We start from the raw sequence: 19,084 nt of genomic DNA on the forward strand, positions 1-19,084 counted from the left end.
GAACTGCAAATCCCCGTCACATTAGAACTGCTTCATGCTTTCACTTTCAGCATGAGCAATTCGTTCTCACACAGATACATGCAGACATCAGTGAGATGCCTGCATGTATCTGCCTTGAAAAAGTGACTAAAGAGTTCAAATTAACAAAAAAAGAAAAAAAAAGTGAAATCCCCCCCCAAATCAGAACCAGCCACGGACTGCTGAAACCCAGGTCTGGTTGACTAAGTACTGGGAAGAAATTACGTAGGGTCTCCCTGTACTCAGTACAACCAGCACTGGGCTATGGGAAGCTGGGCTGGTTTTGGATTTACAGGGAAAAATTTGCGTAGGGTCTCCCTGTAAGAACCAGCCCTGGACCCTTTCTAATGGGGGACTGATGCCACAGCTAGGGGGCCCTATCACCGGGCTCCCCAGCCACAGCATCATCCCTGACCGCTAGTCAGCCCAGGCCAGGGATCCCTGGGGAGTTGGAGACCCCTTCAAAAAAGGGGTCTCCCACTCCAGGGCACCCCTAGCCTAGGCTGATAGCCTGGGGCTATCCCCGCCACCCCTGGGCGGTGGGTGGCGGATTGATTGTGTGAGTGATGTGTAAAAATAGAAGTAATAAAACATTGTCTTTCCAGTAGAACTGCAGGTCCCAGCAAGCCTCCCCCGCATGCTGGTACTTGGAGAACCACAAGTACCAGTATGCGGGGCATTAAAGGCCCACTGGGACCTGTAGTTCACCTGTAAAGAAATCTTGAAAGAAACACACACCTTACACAGTATAAGTTTAATACATACATACATACACACTCACACATACTCACCTATATTACCTCCAGTGGTCCCCTTGTCCAGTAGGCATCCATGGGTAAAAATAAGAAAATGAGAAACTCGACCATCGCATTAAGGAATAATCATTCTAACCAGAATGATTATTCCTTCCCGAATGAAGCGCATCAGATGAGGCTTCCTCCTTTGAAGCTCAGTGTCTGTGCATTCATTGGCTGAGAGAGGTCAGGCCCGCCTCTCAGCCAATGAACGGCTCCTCCATTGAACTCAATAGTGGGAGCCGCAGGATAAACTTTAGTTACCCTGCTGCTCCCACCATTGAGTACAAAAGTATTCACTACTGTATTAGGATGGCAGGACAGTCCCATAATAGCTGCATTATTATCAGGATGTATTTAGATGCTAAAATGTAACACACAATAACTAAAGCGCTATATCTTTATTTTGTACATCTCTCATGTAAATAACACATAATTAAAATCTATTTTCTGTCATAGATATAGATGAATGAAGGACTTAATTTTGACATAACATCAGGTCATCTTATACACACACATTCCGCAGCACATATCCTAACCCACTGCTCCATGCTCCTTCCTCACTATCTACCCCATCTGTGTCGCCCCTGTCTGTCTGCGCCTCCCCTTTAGAATGTAAGCTCTCACGAGCAGGGCCCTCGTCCCTCATGTGCTTCTCCTCCCCCTACTTATAGTATAATTTACTCCTAACTCCCCACAACGGCACCTAACACCTGGTTGCTGATGTCCTGCTGCTTGTGTTTTGCAGCTGAGTTTATAACCTTGTCCTTGTCCTGTATTGTTTTGTATTACTTTTAACTGTTTTTCTTGTGTGCTCATTTATGTACTGTGTAAGGCGCTGCGGAATTTTTGTGGCTCCATATAAATAAAGGATGATAATAATAATAATAATGTATCTGTGTCACTCCGACCTGCTCATGCTCAAATTGAAAGCATGAAGCAGGTCTATTCTATTGGGGGTTTGAAGCATACTTGCCTACTCTCCCGGGACTGTCGGGAGCCTCCCGAAAATCGGGTGCTGCTCCCGACACCCCGCAAGACTAGGCAAGTCCCGTGGAATGGATGCTGGCACCACGCTGACCCTCGCGCCAGCTGCAAAAGTGGGCGGTGCGGGGGTGTGATGACGCTATTCGCGCTGAATCGTGTCGTCGTAGCCCCGCCCCCTGCCTTATAATGCCAGTGATATTGGCATTATAAAGCGGGGGGCGGGGCCACTATGATGCGATCGCGTCAGCACGCCCCCGCTCCGATCTATTTGACTCGCCCCCATCCTCCCTGCTGGACGGACTTGCCAGCCCCCTCCCGGATTCCCCTGCCGAAATGTCGGCAAGTATGATTTGAAGTTCGATTTGAAGTCCAATTTTGAGGTCGATTTCAAATCGAATGATAGTAAATAAGGGTTTTGTGTGTTGGGCTATGTAAAAGTACCAATGTTTTTCCGATGGTCGATTTGAGGATGATTTGACTCAAAATTCGATTTGAAGTCAGATTTTACATTCGATTTGGCCTTTAGTAAATACCCAAAAGCAAAATCGAATACAAATCAAATGAATATCGCACCTCAAATCAGTCAAAATGCCAAATCGACCTTTAGTAAATTTACTCCCAAGACTGTTCTAAGCCCAGTGTCTGCGTCGTCGCACACAGACTTCCTGGACCCGGCTGACCAGTTCTGACAGCCAGTCTGGATAAATTTTGGCTTCTGCAGATTGGCCGAGGGTAGTATTGGTGATTCGATGCTGCCTTGTCGGACGCAGCACTGGGATCGCAGATTCATAGAGGAGGTGTCTATTTCCTACAGACGCCCTCTGCTGCATTTTAGTTGTGCGGTATTGCACAGCCACTTTCCTACAGCTATGCAATACCCTCAACATCAGAATCAAGCCCAAAGTGCTGTGCATTACTGTGTATCAGGTAACTGGTGTGTTAGGGTTAGTGGGCCTTTATCATGCTGTAGCCGCAGTGCTTTAAATGTAACATACGCTGCTTTGCCTTTGTTTGTTGAGACAGTAATTATCGTACATATGTGTATCACATACAGCAGATTATTAGATGATTCTTTCAGTTACAGAAGGAGCCGTCACATACTCAGTCTGGAGCTTACCATGTGATACGCTGCTTACACTGCCTATGACAAGCCATGCTCCATGCATATATATATATATACGGAGCTAGTGCGATCTGTCACATTTCCCTGATGCTGCCTTGCATGGTCTGTGACAAGGCAGGATGCTGTGTCTGTGTGTAGCCAGGTAAAAGATCTTTCATCACCTGACACTGAACACTCATTTTTATTTGTTTCTCCAGATGTTGATGCTTGAGGCCCAGAAAAATTCTTCTTCAGTGACTTCCAAAGCGACACCTCTTGACTTATTTCGTACCCCTGCCATGCGTAATGTGACCATCAGGCTTTCTTTGGCATGGTGATGATCATTTGTCATTTAGTGTATATTTATCTACCAACCACCTACTTCATCTTAATCAATCCACAATGGCTTCCCTTTATCCTGCTTTTCAGCTCTTTCCTCGTACTTTAGCCATCACACTTCTGTTGGAAATTAACACAAAAAAATATGTTTATGTGAAAAAAGTAAATGTGACAAAACTCTAGTGATCCCTTTCATAGGACACTTCATGTATACTGCATATGTCATTCTTACTGTCTGTTGATATGGAATTATGTGCTTAGGGCGTGATTTAGAGATTTACGCCATGCCGATATTTGCGCAGATCAAGCGAGTGTTTTCCATTGATCATGCGTGTAAACTGCAATACGCCGGTACATGATATCAGACGGGTATGAGAAAGCAGCAGTGGGCGTCCCTATGCCCGGTTAAGCTTTGGGAACATTAGCATATTTCCGCAGCTACATTCTGTGCGAAATCGCAGCTGCACTTGCATTAGCGAACATCTCTGAATCAGTCCTATAGTTCCAGTGTGTTTATGCTCAGGACTTTCCATAGCCCCATTATCCAGAACACAATGGGCCTGATTCAGACTTGTTCGCTAGATGCGTACGCTCACTCCCAGCGTATGCAAATTTGGCTAAGTGATGGCATAGCAGGCGATCGCACGGCAAGCCATAAGCACGCCCACTATGTCTTGGCGTGCGATCGCTTTGTGTATGTAGACGCCCATCAGCGTGTCTTAAGACGCACACTAGCGCACGTCATCTCCAGGAAGTGTATGCAACCATCGGTACATCGAGGATCATCGGAAACAAACACAGCGCTTGTGGTTGACTCTACCCTACTGCAAGCACTGTGAGCACTTCAGTGTAAAATACAACCAAGTGCATACCCATAAAACTCTGTTTTGACACGCATACACACCTGCGTTCACAGCACCACTCCCCAGTTCACAAGCACCTTCCCCTGTTACCACCCACAAATGGCACTGTCACTCAAAGTAGCGTCCAGTCTGTTTAGTACGAGCGCACAATTCCCGATCGCAGTGACTGGTTTGCGCATGCGTATTTTGCAGCATACGCATACGCAGACAGGCGACTATAGCCCATTGCGAGCGTCCGCAACTTAGTGAACGGGTCTGAATCAGGCCCAATGTCCATATGGTACTTTATGAACAATTAACTCTTTGGCTGACATGGTGTGGTCAGAGCTGTTATTTAATAAGGGGAAATGCAGTGAACAGAGAAATAAGTCTACTCAAACAAATTTACTTGGTATAACACAACATGAAAACAAGTGGATTAATAGAAATATATATATGTAGCATAAATAGGCATTGCCAACATCATAAGCAAGGTAGTAAATGTACATTGATCATGTTACATGGAAGGGGATCGTCATACTGTAGGGCTGCCAGATCATCCCTTTAATTCGGGACACGTGAATTACACAGGTTCTGTAGCTGGTTAAAACCAGGTGAAATGGAGACTTGAAGTCAGACAGCCACAGAATCTGGGGAATTCATGTGCCCCGAATTAAAGGGATGAGGTGGCAACCCCAGGAGTTTCATCATATAGTTCCTTATGTTAGGCATACTGTATGTGAGGATAAACAGGTGAATAATCAGAAGGATCAGCTCATTTAAAGTAGCGCACCTGAAATCATCATTTCAAAGCTGCCACCAGGACAAATTAGGCCACTGTGTATGTGAAAACGAAAGAATGTCCGACGCCCTGCACCAAATTATATGTGAATATGGGGTCTATTTACTAAGACTCTGAGTTAATGCCACTCCTGCTTCGCCTGCTACCGCTGCACAGCAGGAGCAGGCTAACGCAGCAGTTACTAAAAATTAGGGGTGAGCGGGTTCGGATTTCTGAAATCCGAACCCCCCCGAGCCCACCGATCCGAGTCCGATCCGAGTCAGGCTCGACTTTTCCCGCCTGACTCGGATTCTGAAATCGAGGCAAAACGTCATCTTCCCGCCTTCCGAGTCTCGCGGGTTTTGGATCCTATATAAGGTACCCACGTCGGCGCCATTTTCTCACTCGGCTGTGGACAGTGAAGAGGGAGGGTGGGAGTTAGGGCTGTGTAGTGTAGTGTAGTGTAGTGCTGCTGTTGTCCACTACTTCAAAGTCCATAGGGGCTGGCTGTGTTGTGCTGTGCTGCTGTTGTTAATAGGGGCTGTGTCCACTACTTCAAAGTCCATAGGGGCTGGCTGGACTGTGTTGTGCAGTCAGTTCTCCATAGGGGCTGTGTCCACTCCAAAGTCCTGTGCAGTGTCCCAGTCCTAAAGAGGTGCTGTAGTGTTGTCCAGGGGGTGCTCTGTCCATCAGGGGTGCTCCCCCCAAGTGCTAAAAATATAATATATTTTCTGTGTTTGTGAATTGTGTGCGCAGTAGCCGCACGTGCATCAACAAAGTAGTGCCAAGCGTGCGCCTGTGTCATAAGTAAAGGGCCGGCTGGCTTGACCGTTAAAGGGTGCTGTAACCCCCGAAAGTACACTCCAGTCCAAACCAAAAAAAAATTATTTTCTGTGTTTGTGAATTGTGTGCGCAGTAGCCGCACGTGCATCAACAAAGTAGTGCCAAGCGTGCGCCTGTGTCATAAGTAAAGGGCCGGCTGGCTTGACCGTTAAGGGTGCTGTAACCCCCGAAAGTACACTCCAGTCCAAACCAAAAAAAAAATTATTTTCTGTGTTTGTGAATTGTGTGCGCAGTAGCCGCACGTGCATCAACAAAGTAGTGCCAAGCGTGCGCCTGTGTCATAAGTAAAGGGCCGGCTGGCTTGACCGTTAAGGGTGCTGTAACCCCCGAAACTACACTCCAGTCCAAACCAAAAAAAAAATTATTTTCTGTGTTTGTGAATTGTGTGCGCAGTAGCCGCACGTGCATCAACACAGTAGTGCCAAGCGTGCGCCTGTGTCATAAGTAAAGGGCCGGCTGGCTTGACCGTTAAGGGTGCTGTAACCCCCGAAAGTACACTCCAGTCCAAACCAAAAAAAAAATTATTTTCTGTGTTTGTGAATTGTGTGCGCAGTAGCCGCACGTGCATCAACAAAGTAGTGCCAAGCGTGCGCCTGTGTCATAAGTAAAGGGCCGGCTGGCTTGACCGTTAAAGGGTGCTGTAATCCCCGAAAGTACACTCCAGTCCAAACCAAAAAAAAATTATTTTCTGTGTTTGTGAATTGTGTGCGCAGTAGCCGCACGTGCATCAACAAAGTAGTGCCAAGCGTGCGCCTGTGTCATAAGTAAAGGGCCGGCTGGCTTGACCGTTAAGGGTGCTGTAACCCCCGAAAGTACACTCCAGTCCAAACCAAAAAAAAAATTATTTTCTGTGTTTGTGAATTGTGTGCGCAGTAGCCGCACGTGCATCAACAAAGTAGTGCCAAGCGTGCGCCTGTGTCATAAGTAAAGGGCCGGCTGGCTTGACCGTTAAGGGTGCTGTAACCCCCGAAAGTACACTCCAGTCCAAACCAAAAAAAAATTATTTTCTGTGTTTGTGAATTGTGTGCGCAGTAGCCGCACGTGCATCAACAAAGTAGTGCCAAGCGTGCGCCTGTGTCATAAGTAAAGGGCCGGCTGGCTTGACCGTTAAGGGTGCTGTAACCCCCGAAAGTACACTCCAGTCCAAACCAAAAAAAAAATTATTTTCTGTGTTTGTGAATTGTGTGCGCAGTAGCCGCACGTGCATCAACAAAGTAGTGCCAAGCGTGCACCTGTGTCATAAGTAAAGGGCCGGCTGGCTTGACCGTTAAGGGTGCTGTAACCCCCGAAAGTACACTCCAGTCCAAACCAAAAAAAAAATTATTTTCTGTGTTTGTGAATTGTGTGCGCAGTAGCCGCACGTGCATCAACAAAGTAGTGCCAAGCGTGCGCCTGTGTCATAAGTAAAGGGCTGGCTGGCTTGACCGTTAAAGGGTGCTGTAACCCCCAAAGTACACTCCAGTCCAAACCAAAAAAAAAATTATTTTCTGTGTTTGTGAATTGTGTGCGCAGTAGCCGCACGTGCATCAACAAAGTAGTGCCAAGCGTGCGCCTGTGTCATAAGTAAAGGGCCGGCTGGCTTGACCGTTAAAGGGTGCTGTAACCCCCAAAGTACACTCCAGTCCAAACCAAAAAAAAAATTATTTTCTGTGTTTGTGAATTGTGTGCGCAGTAGCCGCACGTGCATCAACAAAGTAGTGCCAAGCGTGCGCCTGTGTCATAAGTAAAGGGCCGGCTGGCTTGACCGTTAAGGGTGCTGTAACCCCCGAAAGTACACTCCAGTCCAAACCAAAAAAAAAATTATTTTCTGTGTTTGTGAATTGTGTGCGCAGTAGCCGCACGTGCATCAACAAAGTAGTGCCAAGCGTGCGCCTGTGTCATAAGTAAAGGGCCGGCTGGCTTGACCGTTAAAGGGTGCTGTAACCCCCGAAAGTACACTCCAGTCCAAACCAAAAAAAAATTATTTTCTGTGTTTGTGAATTGTGTGCGCAGTAGCCGCACGTGCATCAACAAAGTAGTGCCAAGCGTGCGCCTGTGTCATAAGTAAAGGGCCGGCTGGCTTGACCGTTAAAGGGTGCTGTAACCCACAAAGTACACTCCAGTCCAAACCCAAAAAAAAATTATTTTCTGTGTTTAGCCGCACGTATATATCAAATCGATATAACATAAATGGAGGACCAAACTTTCTCCGATAAAAATAAAATAGAGAAAGATCAAGAACCACTTCCTCCTAGTGCTGAAGCTGCTGCCACTAGTCATGACATAGACGATAACATGCCATCAACGTCGTCTGCCAAGGCCGATGCCCAATGTCATAGTAGAGGGCACATACAATCCCAAATGGCAAAGTTCAGGAAAATGACCTTGAAAAAGACATTTAAATCAGCTGAAACGTAAACTTGCCAATATGCCATTTACGACACGGAGTGGCAAGGAACGGCTAAGGTCGATCCCTAGTATGTTCATGACTAGTGGTTCAGCTTCACATGACGATGGAAGCCCTCCTCCCACTAAAAAAATCAAAAGAGTTAAGCTGGCAAAAGCACAGCGAAGAACTGTGCTTTCTAAGAAGATATCACAAATCCCCAAGGAGAGTCCAAGTGTGGTGGTGGTTGCGATGCCTGACCTTCCCAGCACTGGACGGGAAGAGGTGGCTCTTTCCACCATTTGCACGCCCCCTGCAAGTGCTGAAAGGAGCACCCACAGTCCACTTGCTGATATGCAAATTGAAGATGTCACTGTTGAAGTACAACAGGATGAGGATACTGGTGTAGCTGGCGCTGAGGAGGAAGTTGGCGAGGAGGATTCTGATGGTGATGTGGTTTGTTTAAATCAGGCTCCGGGGGAGACAGTTGTTGTCCGTGGGATGAAAAAGCCCATCACGGTCATGCCTGGGCAGAAGACCAAACATTCCACCTCTTTGGTCTGGCAATATTTCTATCCAAATCCGGACAACAACTGTCTTGCCATATGTACCATATGTAAAGGTGAAATAAGTAGGGGTAGGGACGTCAACCACCTAGGAACATCCTCCCTTATACGGCACCTGCAGCGCGTTCATAAAAAGTTACTGTCAAGTTCAGAAACTTTGGCTAAGACCGTAAGCAGTCCAGGGACACCTAAATCCCGTTGTCCTGTTGTATCCAAGCGCCTGCAAACCACACCGTCAACTCCCTCCTCGTCAATTTCCTCCTTAGTTAGGATCGGAAGTAGTCCTGCAGGCCATGTCACTGGCATGACTGACTCTCCTATCCGGGATTCCTCCGGAGGATCCTGCATTGCTACGCCTACTGCTGCCGCTGCTGCTGTTGCTGCTGCTGGGAGTCGTTCATCATCCCAGAGAGGAAGTAGGAACACCACTACTTTTACTAAACAATTGACCCTCCAACAGTCCTTAGCGAGGAGGATGAAGTACGACAGCAGTCATCGTGAAGCAAAACGTATAACTGAGGCCTTGACTGCTATGTTGGTGTTAGACGTGCGTCCGGTATCCGCCATTAGTGCAGTGGGATTTAGACAATTGATGGAGGTAGTGTGTCCCCGGTTCCAAATCCCGTCTAGATTCCATTTCACTAGGCAGGCGAAACCGAGACTGTACAGAAACGTCAGAAAAAGTGTCCTCAGTGTCCTGAAAAATGCCGTTGTACACAATGTCCACTTAACCACGGACATGTGGACAAGTGGAACAGGGCAGACTAAGGACTATATGACTGTGACAGCCCACTGGGTAGATGTATCACCTTACGCAGCAACAGCAGCAGCGTCACCAGTAGCAGCATCTCAGAAATGCCAGCTCGTTACAAGGCAGGCTACGCTGTGTATCACCGGTTTCAGTAAGAGGCACACCGCCGACAACCTCTTAGAGAAACTGAGGGAAATCATCGCCCAGTGGCTTACCCCACTTAGACTCTCCTGGGGATTTGTGATATCTGACAACGCCACCAATATTGTGCGGGCATTACATCTGGGCAAATTCCAGCACGTCCCATGTTTTGCTCACACAATAAACTTGGTGGTGCAGAATTTTCTGAAAAGCGACAGGGGCGTGCAGGAGACGCTTTGGGTGGCCCGAAAAATTTCTGGCCACTTTCGCCATTCAGCGACTGCGTGCCGAAGACTGGAGCGCCAGCAAACACTCTTGAACCTGCCCCGCCATCACCTGAAGCAAGAGGTTGTGACGCGGTGGAACTCAACCCTCTATATGCTTCAGAGGATGGAGGAGCAGCAAAAGGCCATACAAGCCTATACATCCACCTATGACATAGGCAAAGGAGGGGGTATGCACCTGACTCAAGCGCAGTGGAGAATGATTTCCGTGTTGTGCAAGGTTCTCCAGCCCTTCGAACTTGCCACACGTGAAGTCAGTTCAGACACTGCCAGCTTGAGTCAGGTCATTCCCCTCATCAGGCTTTTGCAGAAGCAGCTGGAGAAAGTGAAGGAGGAGCTAAGACGGAGCGATTCCGCTCGGCATGTGGGACTTGTGGATGAAGCCCTTCATTCGCTTTGCCAGGATTCCAGGGTGGTCAATCTGTTGAAATCAGACCACTACGTTTTGGCCACCGTGCTCGATCCTAGGTTTAAAGCCTATGTGGTGTCTCTCTTTCCGGCCGACACAAGCCTGCAGAGGTGCAAAGACCTGCTGGTGAACACACTGTCAGCTGAAGCGGAACGTGACACGTCAACGGCTCCTTCTTCATTTTCTCCTGCAACTGGGGCTGCCAGGAAAAAACTTAGGTATCCTAAGCAACCCGCTGGCGGTGATGCAGGGCAGGCAGGACCAAGTTTGGACATCTGGTCCGGACTGAAGGACCTGGCAACAATTTCTGACATGTCTACTGTCACTGCATATGATACTGTCACCATTGACAGAATGGTGGAGGATTACATCGGTGACAGCATCCAAGTAGGCATGGCAGACAGTCCATACCTGTACTGGCAGGAAAAAGAGGCAATTTGGAGGCCCCTGTACAAACTGGCTCTATTTTACCTGAGTTGCCCCCCCTCCAGTGTGTACTCCGAAAGAGTGTTTAGTGCAGCCGGGAACCTTGTCAGCGAAAGGCGTAGGAGGTTGCTTCCACAGAATGTGGAGAAGATGATGTTCATCAAAATGAATTATCAGCTCTTCCAGGGAGACCAGCCTCCAGAAGGTACAGAGGGACCTGTGGTGGTGGATTCAAGTGGGGACGAGTTAATACTTTGTGAGGATGAGGATGTACACACTGAAGAGGGTGAGGAATCGGTGGATGAGGAGGATGAGGATGACATCTTGCCTCCATAGAGCCAGTTTGTGCAGGGACACATTAATTGCCAGCTTGTTTTGTGGGGGCCCAAACGAACCAATCATTTCAGCCACAGTTGTGTGGCAGACCCTGGCGCTGAAATGATTGGTTTGTTAAAGTGTGCATGTCCTGTTTATACAACATAAGGGTGGGTGGGAGGGCCCAAGGACAATTCCATCTTGCACCTCTTTTTTTTCTTTGCATTATGTACAGTTTGGGGCCTAGTTTTTCAAACTGCCATCCTGTCTGCCACTGCAGTTTCACGCCTAGATGGGTCACGTGTTTGTGCCGCCCACTCGTGTCGCTTAGCATAGTCATCCAGCTACCTCGGTGCAACGTTTTGGACATAAAAACACTATTGTGAGGTGTGAGGTGTTCAGAATAGACTGGAAATGAGTGGAAATTAAGGTTATTGAGGTTAATAATAGCATAGGAGCAGAAAAACCTACAAATTCTGTGATTTTAGCTGTTTTTATGCTTTTTAAAAAAAAAATACAGATCCAAAACACAAAACCCAGAACCCAAAACACGGAAGGGTGGTTTTGGCAAAACCAATCCAGATCCAAAACACGAAGAAAGATCCAGATCCAAAACCAAAACACAAAACACGAAAAGTGGCCGGCGCACACCCCTACTAAAAATAGACCAGCCGAGGAGGGGGAACGTTACCCCCTCAGCGGTAACAGCTGAGACTCCCTTCCCCTAGAGCCCTGTGTGACCGGCGGCAGCAGCAGTGACTTTTTTTTTTCCAACAAACTTTATTTACAAACGGCCAACCTGACACAGCTGAAGTCCTGCTTCTCCAGTGAGGAGAAGCAGATACCGGCAGCTACAGGAGGTGATATCAGCGCTGGAGAAGTCACCTGACGTTAAGTGACATCTCCTCTTAGTAATACCTGGGACACTTAGCGCTGCTATAGGTGTTTATGGCAGCGCTAAGTGCCCCAGGTGCAGTGCGATATTGTAGCCTGCACTTAGCGCTGGCAGGCTGCAGGCAGAGAAAATCCCTTTAGTACATACTGAGAAGCTATATGTACAGGGATTTTCTCTGCCTTTAGCGTTTTTCCCCCTTTTCTCCCCTTAGTAACTAGACCCCTAAATAACTTTGTGTCAGCATATACACAATAGGAGATTTTGTGCACAATATGGGGCCTATTCATGATGTTAATTACCACCATTGCTCCGGCACGGTGACAGCTGATGCAAAATCAACTGTCCCTGCAAGTGGTTTCATTGCTCCTTTTCGGAGCAGTGAATCTTTTCCTTTCGGAACAGTGACGGTAGTGCGCATGTGACCTACACGGATACTCACAAGAGCCCCAACGTCCAGCGGAAGGAGCCGGACAGGGGCGGAGGGATTTGAAAGGATCCCTCTTCTCAACCCTGACCTCCTTCCCATAGGGAAGGAGTGGGTTGCGATATGCAAGCGGGAGCAAACTCCATCTGAAGACAATATTGTATTTTCAGAGCTTGAAGAGTTCTGTCCCCATACTAGTGTATGGGGACAGCGGGCCATTCTGCAAAAAGAAGGTAAGTAGAAGATATCTGTGATACTAGTGTATGGGGACAGCGGGCCATTCCGCAAGAGGAAGGTAAATAGGAGATATCTGTGATACTAGTGTACGGGAACAGCGGGCCATTCCGCAAGAGGAAGGCAAATAGGAGATATCTGTGATACTAGAGTGTAGGGACAGCGGGCCATTCCGCAAGAGGAAGGAAGGTAAGTAGGAGATATCTGTGATACTAATGTATGGGGACAGCAGGCCATTCCACAGAAGGAAGATAAGTAGGAGATATCTGTGATACTAGTGTTTGGGGACAGCGGGCCATTCCACAGAAGGAAGGTAAGTAGGATATATCTGTGATACTAGTGTATGGGGACAGTGGGCCATTCCACAGAAGGAAGGTAAGTAGGAGATATCTGTGATACTAGTGTATGGGGACAGCGGGCCATTCCGCAAGAGGAAGGTAAATAGGAGATATCTGTGATACTAGTGTACGGGGACAGCGGGCCATTCCGCAAGAGGAAGGCAAATAGGAGATATCTATGATAATAGTGTGTAGGGACATCGGGCCATTCCACAGAAGGAAGGTAAGTAGGAGATATCTGTGATACTAATGTATGGGGACAGCAGGCCATTCCACAGAAGGAAGATAAGTAGGAGATATCTGTGATACTAATGTATGGGGACAGCAGGCCATTCCACAGAAGGAAGATAAGTAGGAGATATCTGTGAAACTAGTGTTTGGGGACAGCGGGCCATTCCACAGAAGGAAGGTAAGTAGGAGATATCTGTGATACTAGTGTATGGGGACAGTGGGCCATTCCACAGAAGGAAGGTAAGTAGGAGATATCTGTGCTACTAGTGTATGGGGACAGCGGGCCATTCTGCAAAAGGAAGGTAAGTAGGAGATATCTGTGATACTAGTGTATGGGGACAGCGGGCCATTCCGCAAGAGGAAGGTAAATAGGAGATATCTGTGATACTAGTGTATGGGGACAGCAAGCCATTCTGCAAGAGGAAGGCAAATAGGAGATATCTGTGATACTAGTGTATGGGGACAGTGGGCCATTCCACAGAAGGAAGGCAAATAGGAGATATCTATGATACTAGTGTGTAGGGACATCGGGCCATTCCACAGAAGGAAGGTAAGTAGGAGATATCTGTGATACTAATGTATGGGGACAGCAGGCCATTCCACAGAAGGAAGGTAAGTAGGAGATATCTGTGATACTAATGTATGGGGACAGCAGGCCATTCCACAGAAGGAAGATAAGTAGGAGATATCTGTGAAACTAGTGTTTGGGGACAGCGGGCCATTCCACAGAAGGAAGGTAAGTAGGAGATATCTGTGATACTAGTGTATGGGGACAGTGGGCCATTCCACAGAAGGAAGGTAAGTAGGAGATATCTGTGATACTAGTGTATGGGGACAGCGGGCCATTCTGCAAAAGGAAGGTAAGTAGGAGATATCTGTGATACTAGTGTATGGGGACAGCGGGCCATTCCGCAAGAGGAAGGTAAATAGGAGATATCTGTGATACTAGTGTATGGGGACAGCAAGCCATTCTGCAAGAGGAAGGCAAATAGGAGATATCTGTGATACTAGTGTATGGGGACAGTGGGCCATTCCACAGAAGGAAGGTAAGTAGGAGATATCTGTGATACTAGTGTATGGGGACAGCGGGCCATTCCACAGAAGGAAAGTAAGTAGGAGATATCTGTGATACTAGTGTATGGGGACAGCGGGCCATTCCGACAAAAGGAAGGTAAGTAGGAGATATCTGTGATACTAATGTATGGGGACAGCGGGCCATTCTGCAAAAGGAAGGTAAGTAGGAGATATCTGTGATACTAGTGTTTGGGGACAGCAGGCCATTCCGCAAGAGGAAGGTAAATAGGAGATATCTGTGATACTAGTGTATGGGGACAGCGGGCCATTCCGCAATAGTAAGGTAAATAGGAGATATCTGTGATACTAGTGTATGGGGACAGTGGGCCATTCCACAGAAGGAAGGTAAGTAGGAGATATCTGTGATACTAGTGTATGGGGACAGCAGGCTATTCCGACAATAGGAAGGTAAGTAGGAGATATCTGTGATACTAGTGTATGGGGACAGCGGGCCATTCTACAGAAGGAAGGTAAGTAGGAGATATCTGTGATACTAGTGTATGGGGACAGCGGGCCATTCCGACAAAAGGAAGGTAAGTAGGAGATATCTGTGATACTAGTGTATGGGGACAGCGGGCCATTCTGCAAAAGGAAGGTAAGTAGGAGATATCTGTGATACTAGTGTATGGGGACAGCGGGCCATTCCGCAAGAGGAAGGTAAATAGGAGATATCTGTGATACTAGTGTATGGGGACAGCGGGCCATTCCGCAAGAGGAAGGTAAATAGGAGATATCTGTGATACTAGTGTATGGGGACAGCGGGCCATTCCGCAAGAGGAAGGCAAATAGGAGATATCTGTGATACTAGTGTATGGGGACAGCGGGCCATTTCACAGAAGGAAGGTAAGTAGGAGATATCTGTGATACTAATGTATGGGGACAGCAGGCCATTCCACAGAAGGAAGGTAAGTAGGAGATATCTGTGATACTAGTGTATGGGGACAGCGGGCCCTTCCACAGAATGAAGGTAAGTAGGAGATATCTGTGATACTAGTGTATGGGGACAGTGGGCCATTCCACAGAAGGAAGGTAAGTAGGAGATATCTGTGATACTAGTGTATGGGGACAGCAGGCCATTCCACAGAAGGAAGATAAGTAGGAGATATCTGTGATACTAGTGTATGGGGACAGCGGGCCATTCCGACAAAAGGAAGGTAAGTAGGAGATATCTGTGATACTAGTGTATGGGGACAGTGGGCCATTCTGCAAAAGGTAGGTAAGTAGGAGGTATCTGTAATACTAGTGTATGGGGACAGCGGGCCATTCCGCAAGAGGAAGGTAAATAGGAGATGTCTGTGATACTAGTATATAGGGACAGCGGGCCATTCCGCAAGAGGAAGGTAAATAGGAGATATCTGTGATACTAGTGTATGGGGACAGCGGGCCATTCCGCAAAAGGAAGATAAGTAGGAGATATCTGTGATACTAGTGTATGGGGACAGCGGGCCATTCCACAGAAGGAAGGTAAGTGGGAGATATCTGTGATACTAGTGTATGGGGACAGCGGGCCATTCCACAGAAGGAAGGTAAGTAGGAGATATCTGTGATACTAGTGTATGGGGACAGTGGGCCATTCCACAGAAGGAAGGTAAGTAGGAGATATCTGTGATACTAGTGTATGGGGACAGCAGGCCATTCCGCAGAAGGAAGGTAAGTGGGAGATATCTGTGATATTTCCTGCTTTATCTTCTTGATCAATGGCCCAATGACTTGTTCATTGTCACCTGCTTTTGTAAAACTTAAGTGATGATGAATAGGCCCCTATAGCTGTATTGGGTAAGCTCACCTGCCAACATCATAGCATCTCCCTCCCTTCATGGCTGTTGCAGGTGGTAACTAGGACCTGCTAGAGCTCAGTGACAGTTCTAACCTGTGACATGTGCGCCTTTCTCTCTGGTAGTCATGCTGACTAGGGGGTCTATTTACTAAGCGCTGTTAGTAGACCGAGTGAAAAGTGATAAGATGCCAGCCAATCAGCTCCCAACTGTCATTTTTCAAACACAGCCTGTGAGATGGCAGTTAGGAGCTGATTGGCTGGCACCTTATCACTTTTCACTCTGTCTCCTAACACTGCTTAGTAAATAGACCTCTAATTGTCACTCTAATGGGGTAAATTTACTAAGAATCGAGTTTGGGTGAGATTGCAATCTCGGGTGAGATGAGGCATGTTTTTCAAATCGCAAATTTACTAAAGGCAAAGTCGGGTGAGTTACAGAAAGATTTCTCTCATCTCACTCGCAAAACTCAGGAGAGCTAGCAAACTCGAGTGTATGTGTAGTGTTAAAAATAGAATTAACAATATTGTCTTTACAGTGGAACTACAGGTCCCAGCAAGCCTCCCCCGCATGCTGGTACTTGGAGAACCATAAGTACCAGCATGCGGGACATTAAGGGCCCGCTGGTACCTGTAGTTCACCTGTAAAGAAATGTGTAAAAAAAACACAAGACACACACACCGTGAAAATAAATACTCACCTTCTCCCAGATGTTCATGTCCCCTTCTCAACGTAAAGTATCCAATGGAAGTACCTGTAAAAAAAGATCCAAAACTCACCTTTTGTCCCAAGATGTTCTCCGCAATCTTCCAAATAGGGCCCCGGACACACTGTATCAACACGCTACAGCATGTTGTTACAGTTACGCTAATGACAGATCACCGGAGGCCAGGAGGATGCAGGTAAGTGTAATGAAGGGAGGGGGGGTCGCGGGGGGTGGGGGGGTCTCGGGGGTCCGCGATCGTGGGGGGCGGGGCTTAGCGCTGGGGGCGGGGCTTAACGTCGGTGGGGGGTAGTAGCGGTGGTCGGTCAGCGCATGCGCGGTCTCTTAGTCGCTGTATTTTTTTCCGAAAACCGCATAAGGAACATTCTGAAATATGTAAAAAAAATGAAGTCTTGCAGAACAAGGTGTGTTCCCCCTCACTCAGTCCACCGTCTTCCCCCTGCCTGTGCAAGCCTCTGCATGCAGTCAGCAGATCTAATCAATTATTTATAGTGAACAAAGATTTTTTGACAACAAAAATGTGCAGAAACAATGAAGTTTGCTCAGTCTGTACTGATACATATGAGCTCCCTATGTACTAAAAGTCAATGTTCTGTACAAAAGCACATAGGGCGAGCCTGTGTTCGATTGCATAGAGTTGAACTGTGCTATCATGCTCACTAATGATCATTGTTTCTATTTTTCTCTTTATTTTGTATATTAATAATGTATGTCATATATTATTTACATCATAGACATTTAACTATTGGCTCAATCTGGATAGAATCACTTCAATATATTAATTTTATACAGATGTAAAATGCAGAGGGGGTTGAAAAACCCTAGAACCACTGTGTGTGTGTTTGTGCCTGTGTGTGTGTAGGGCAGTGTTAGCTAACCTTGACACTCCAGCTGTTGTGGAACTATATATCCCAGCATGCCCTGCCACAGTTTTAGCATGCCCTAATAGCAAAACTGTAGCAGTGCATGCTGGGTTATGTAGTTCCATAACAGCTGGAGTGTCAAGGTTAGCCAACACTGGTGTAGGGGATGGGGCATGAGGCACCATAAAATATGTGCTAATTATAACCTGGTACTCACTCGCAGATTTGGCCCATCTAGTCTGCCCCTTTAGGGCTAGATTATCATGGGCCTGATTCTGACGCAGCATGTTATACAGCCGCAAATAGCACGTTTTGGCAAACTGGGCATGTGCAGAAGCGAATTTACACATCATCTCCAAGCCGATTCAGAGTGGGATCTTGGCTGTACCTCTCTCTTTCGGGCATATTTCTCAATATTAGTTTTACTAAAATAATGTGAAAATGGGTGTTTTCACCTAATTGTACTAAAGGGCAATTGTAGGAGAATTCACAAAATTCTCCTCCAAACCCTAAGGGGCCTATTCATCATCGCTTAAATGGCCCGTTACACATGCAGAAAACCTAGGTTGCGCATATTTTATGTAACGGTCCATTCATTATTACAGGTCTTATAGGACTGCCTAATATTCAACAAACCCTGCAAACGTTTTTGGAATTTGCAATCTTCATATGGTGCTGGTTATCGGAGCCACACTCCGTCCTATGGGAAGGAGATCTGGGGTTGCGAAGAGGGATCCGAGCGGATCCCTGAGCCGCCTTCTCACTGCCCCTCAGCAGCTATGCGCATGTGTGACGTCATGCATGAAGTAACAGTGGCCCTCATTCAGAGCCGTACGCTTTGAGCAGAGCGCACGCTCTGAATGAGGGCCGCCCTCCATAATTCTGGAGCGTCCTCCTGGACGCTCGTATAGCTGTGGGTCACCACCCACAGCCTATACGAGCGTGCAGTTTGATGGCCGCGATGGTCGTGACCATCGCGACCATCGCCACTGCGAGCCGGAGCCTGCGGTTGAGGTTTTCAACCGCAAGGCCCGGAATGATTTTGGCTCTATCAGAGCCAAAATCACTCCCACTGACATCACTAGTGATGTCAGTGGGCCGGCTTCTGACGGTAGGCGTTCCCTTGGGAACGCCCCTGTCAGGGAAGCACGCCCCCGGCACGCCCACCAAAGGGGGCGTGCTGTCAATCAACATCGACAGCACGCCCCCTTTGATCAGACACAACGAGCGAAGGAAAGTCCTTCGCTCGTCATGTCTGGCGCATGCGCACGACGGAGCTCCCGCCGTCGTGCGCATGCGCAGTGCACAACATCGACCCACTTGCGAGCGGACAGCTGCTCGCGAGTGGGTCTGAATCAGGGCCAGTGTTATTAATCATGGGGATAGCTACTTTTTGGAGCAGCTGTCTTTGTACCGAAGCAATGCTGAATTGCTTCGATGATAAGTATTCCCTGCAGTGAGATACTTAATCATCAATGGCTATCCGGTGATGAATATACCCCTAATTATACATTTTTGTTTAGTAAGGAGATCGTATTTTCCATAATTGTAATGAGAATTGCG

At 47.4% G+C, this 19,084-nt stretch overlaps 1 protein-coding gene across 1 annotated transcript in view; it reads left to right on the top strand.

Annotated features, from left to right (window-relative positions):
* LOC148515315 (solute carrier family 22 member 6-B-like) overlaps positions 1–19,084 on the top strand; it is a 104,946-nt gene that overhangs the window by 54,618 nt on the left and 31,244 nt on the right. Inside the window, exon 6 of the mRNA XM_088480130.1 lies at positions 3,120–3,235. Coding sequence (XP_088336256.1) covers positions 3,120–3,235 — 116 coding nt within the window. The remainder of the gene's footprint in view (positions 1–3,119; positions 3,236–19,084) is intronic.

Source organism: Taudactylus pleione, unplaced genomic scaffold (genome assembly GCF_031769625.1).
Source record: "Taudactylus pleione unplaced genomic scaffold, aTauple2 ptg000250l, whole genome shotgun sequence".
Classification (NCBI taxonomy): domain Eukaryota; kingdom Metazoa; phylum Chordata; class Amphibia; order Anura; family Myobatrachidae; genus Taudactylus; species Taudactylus pleione.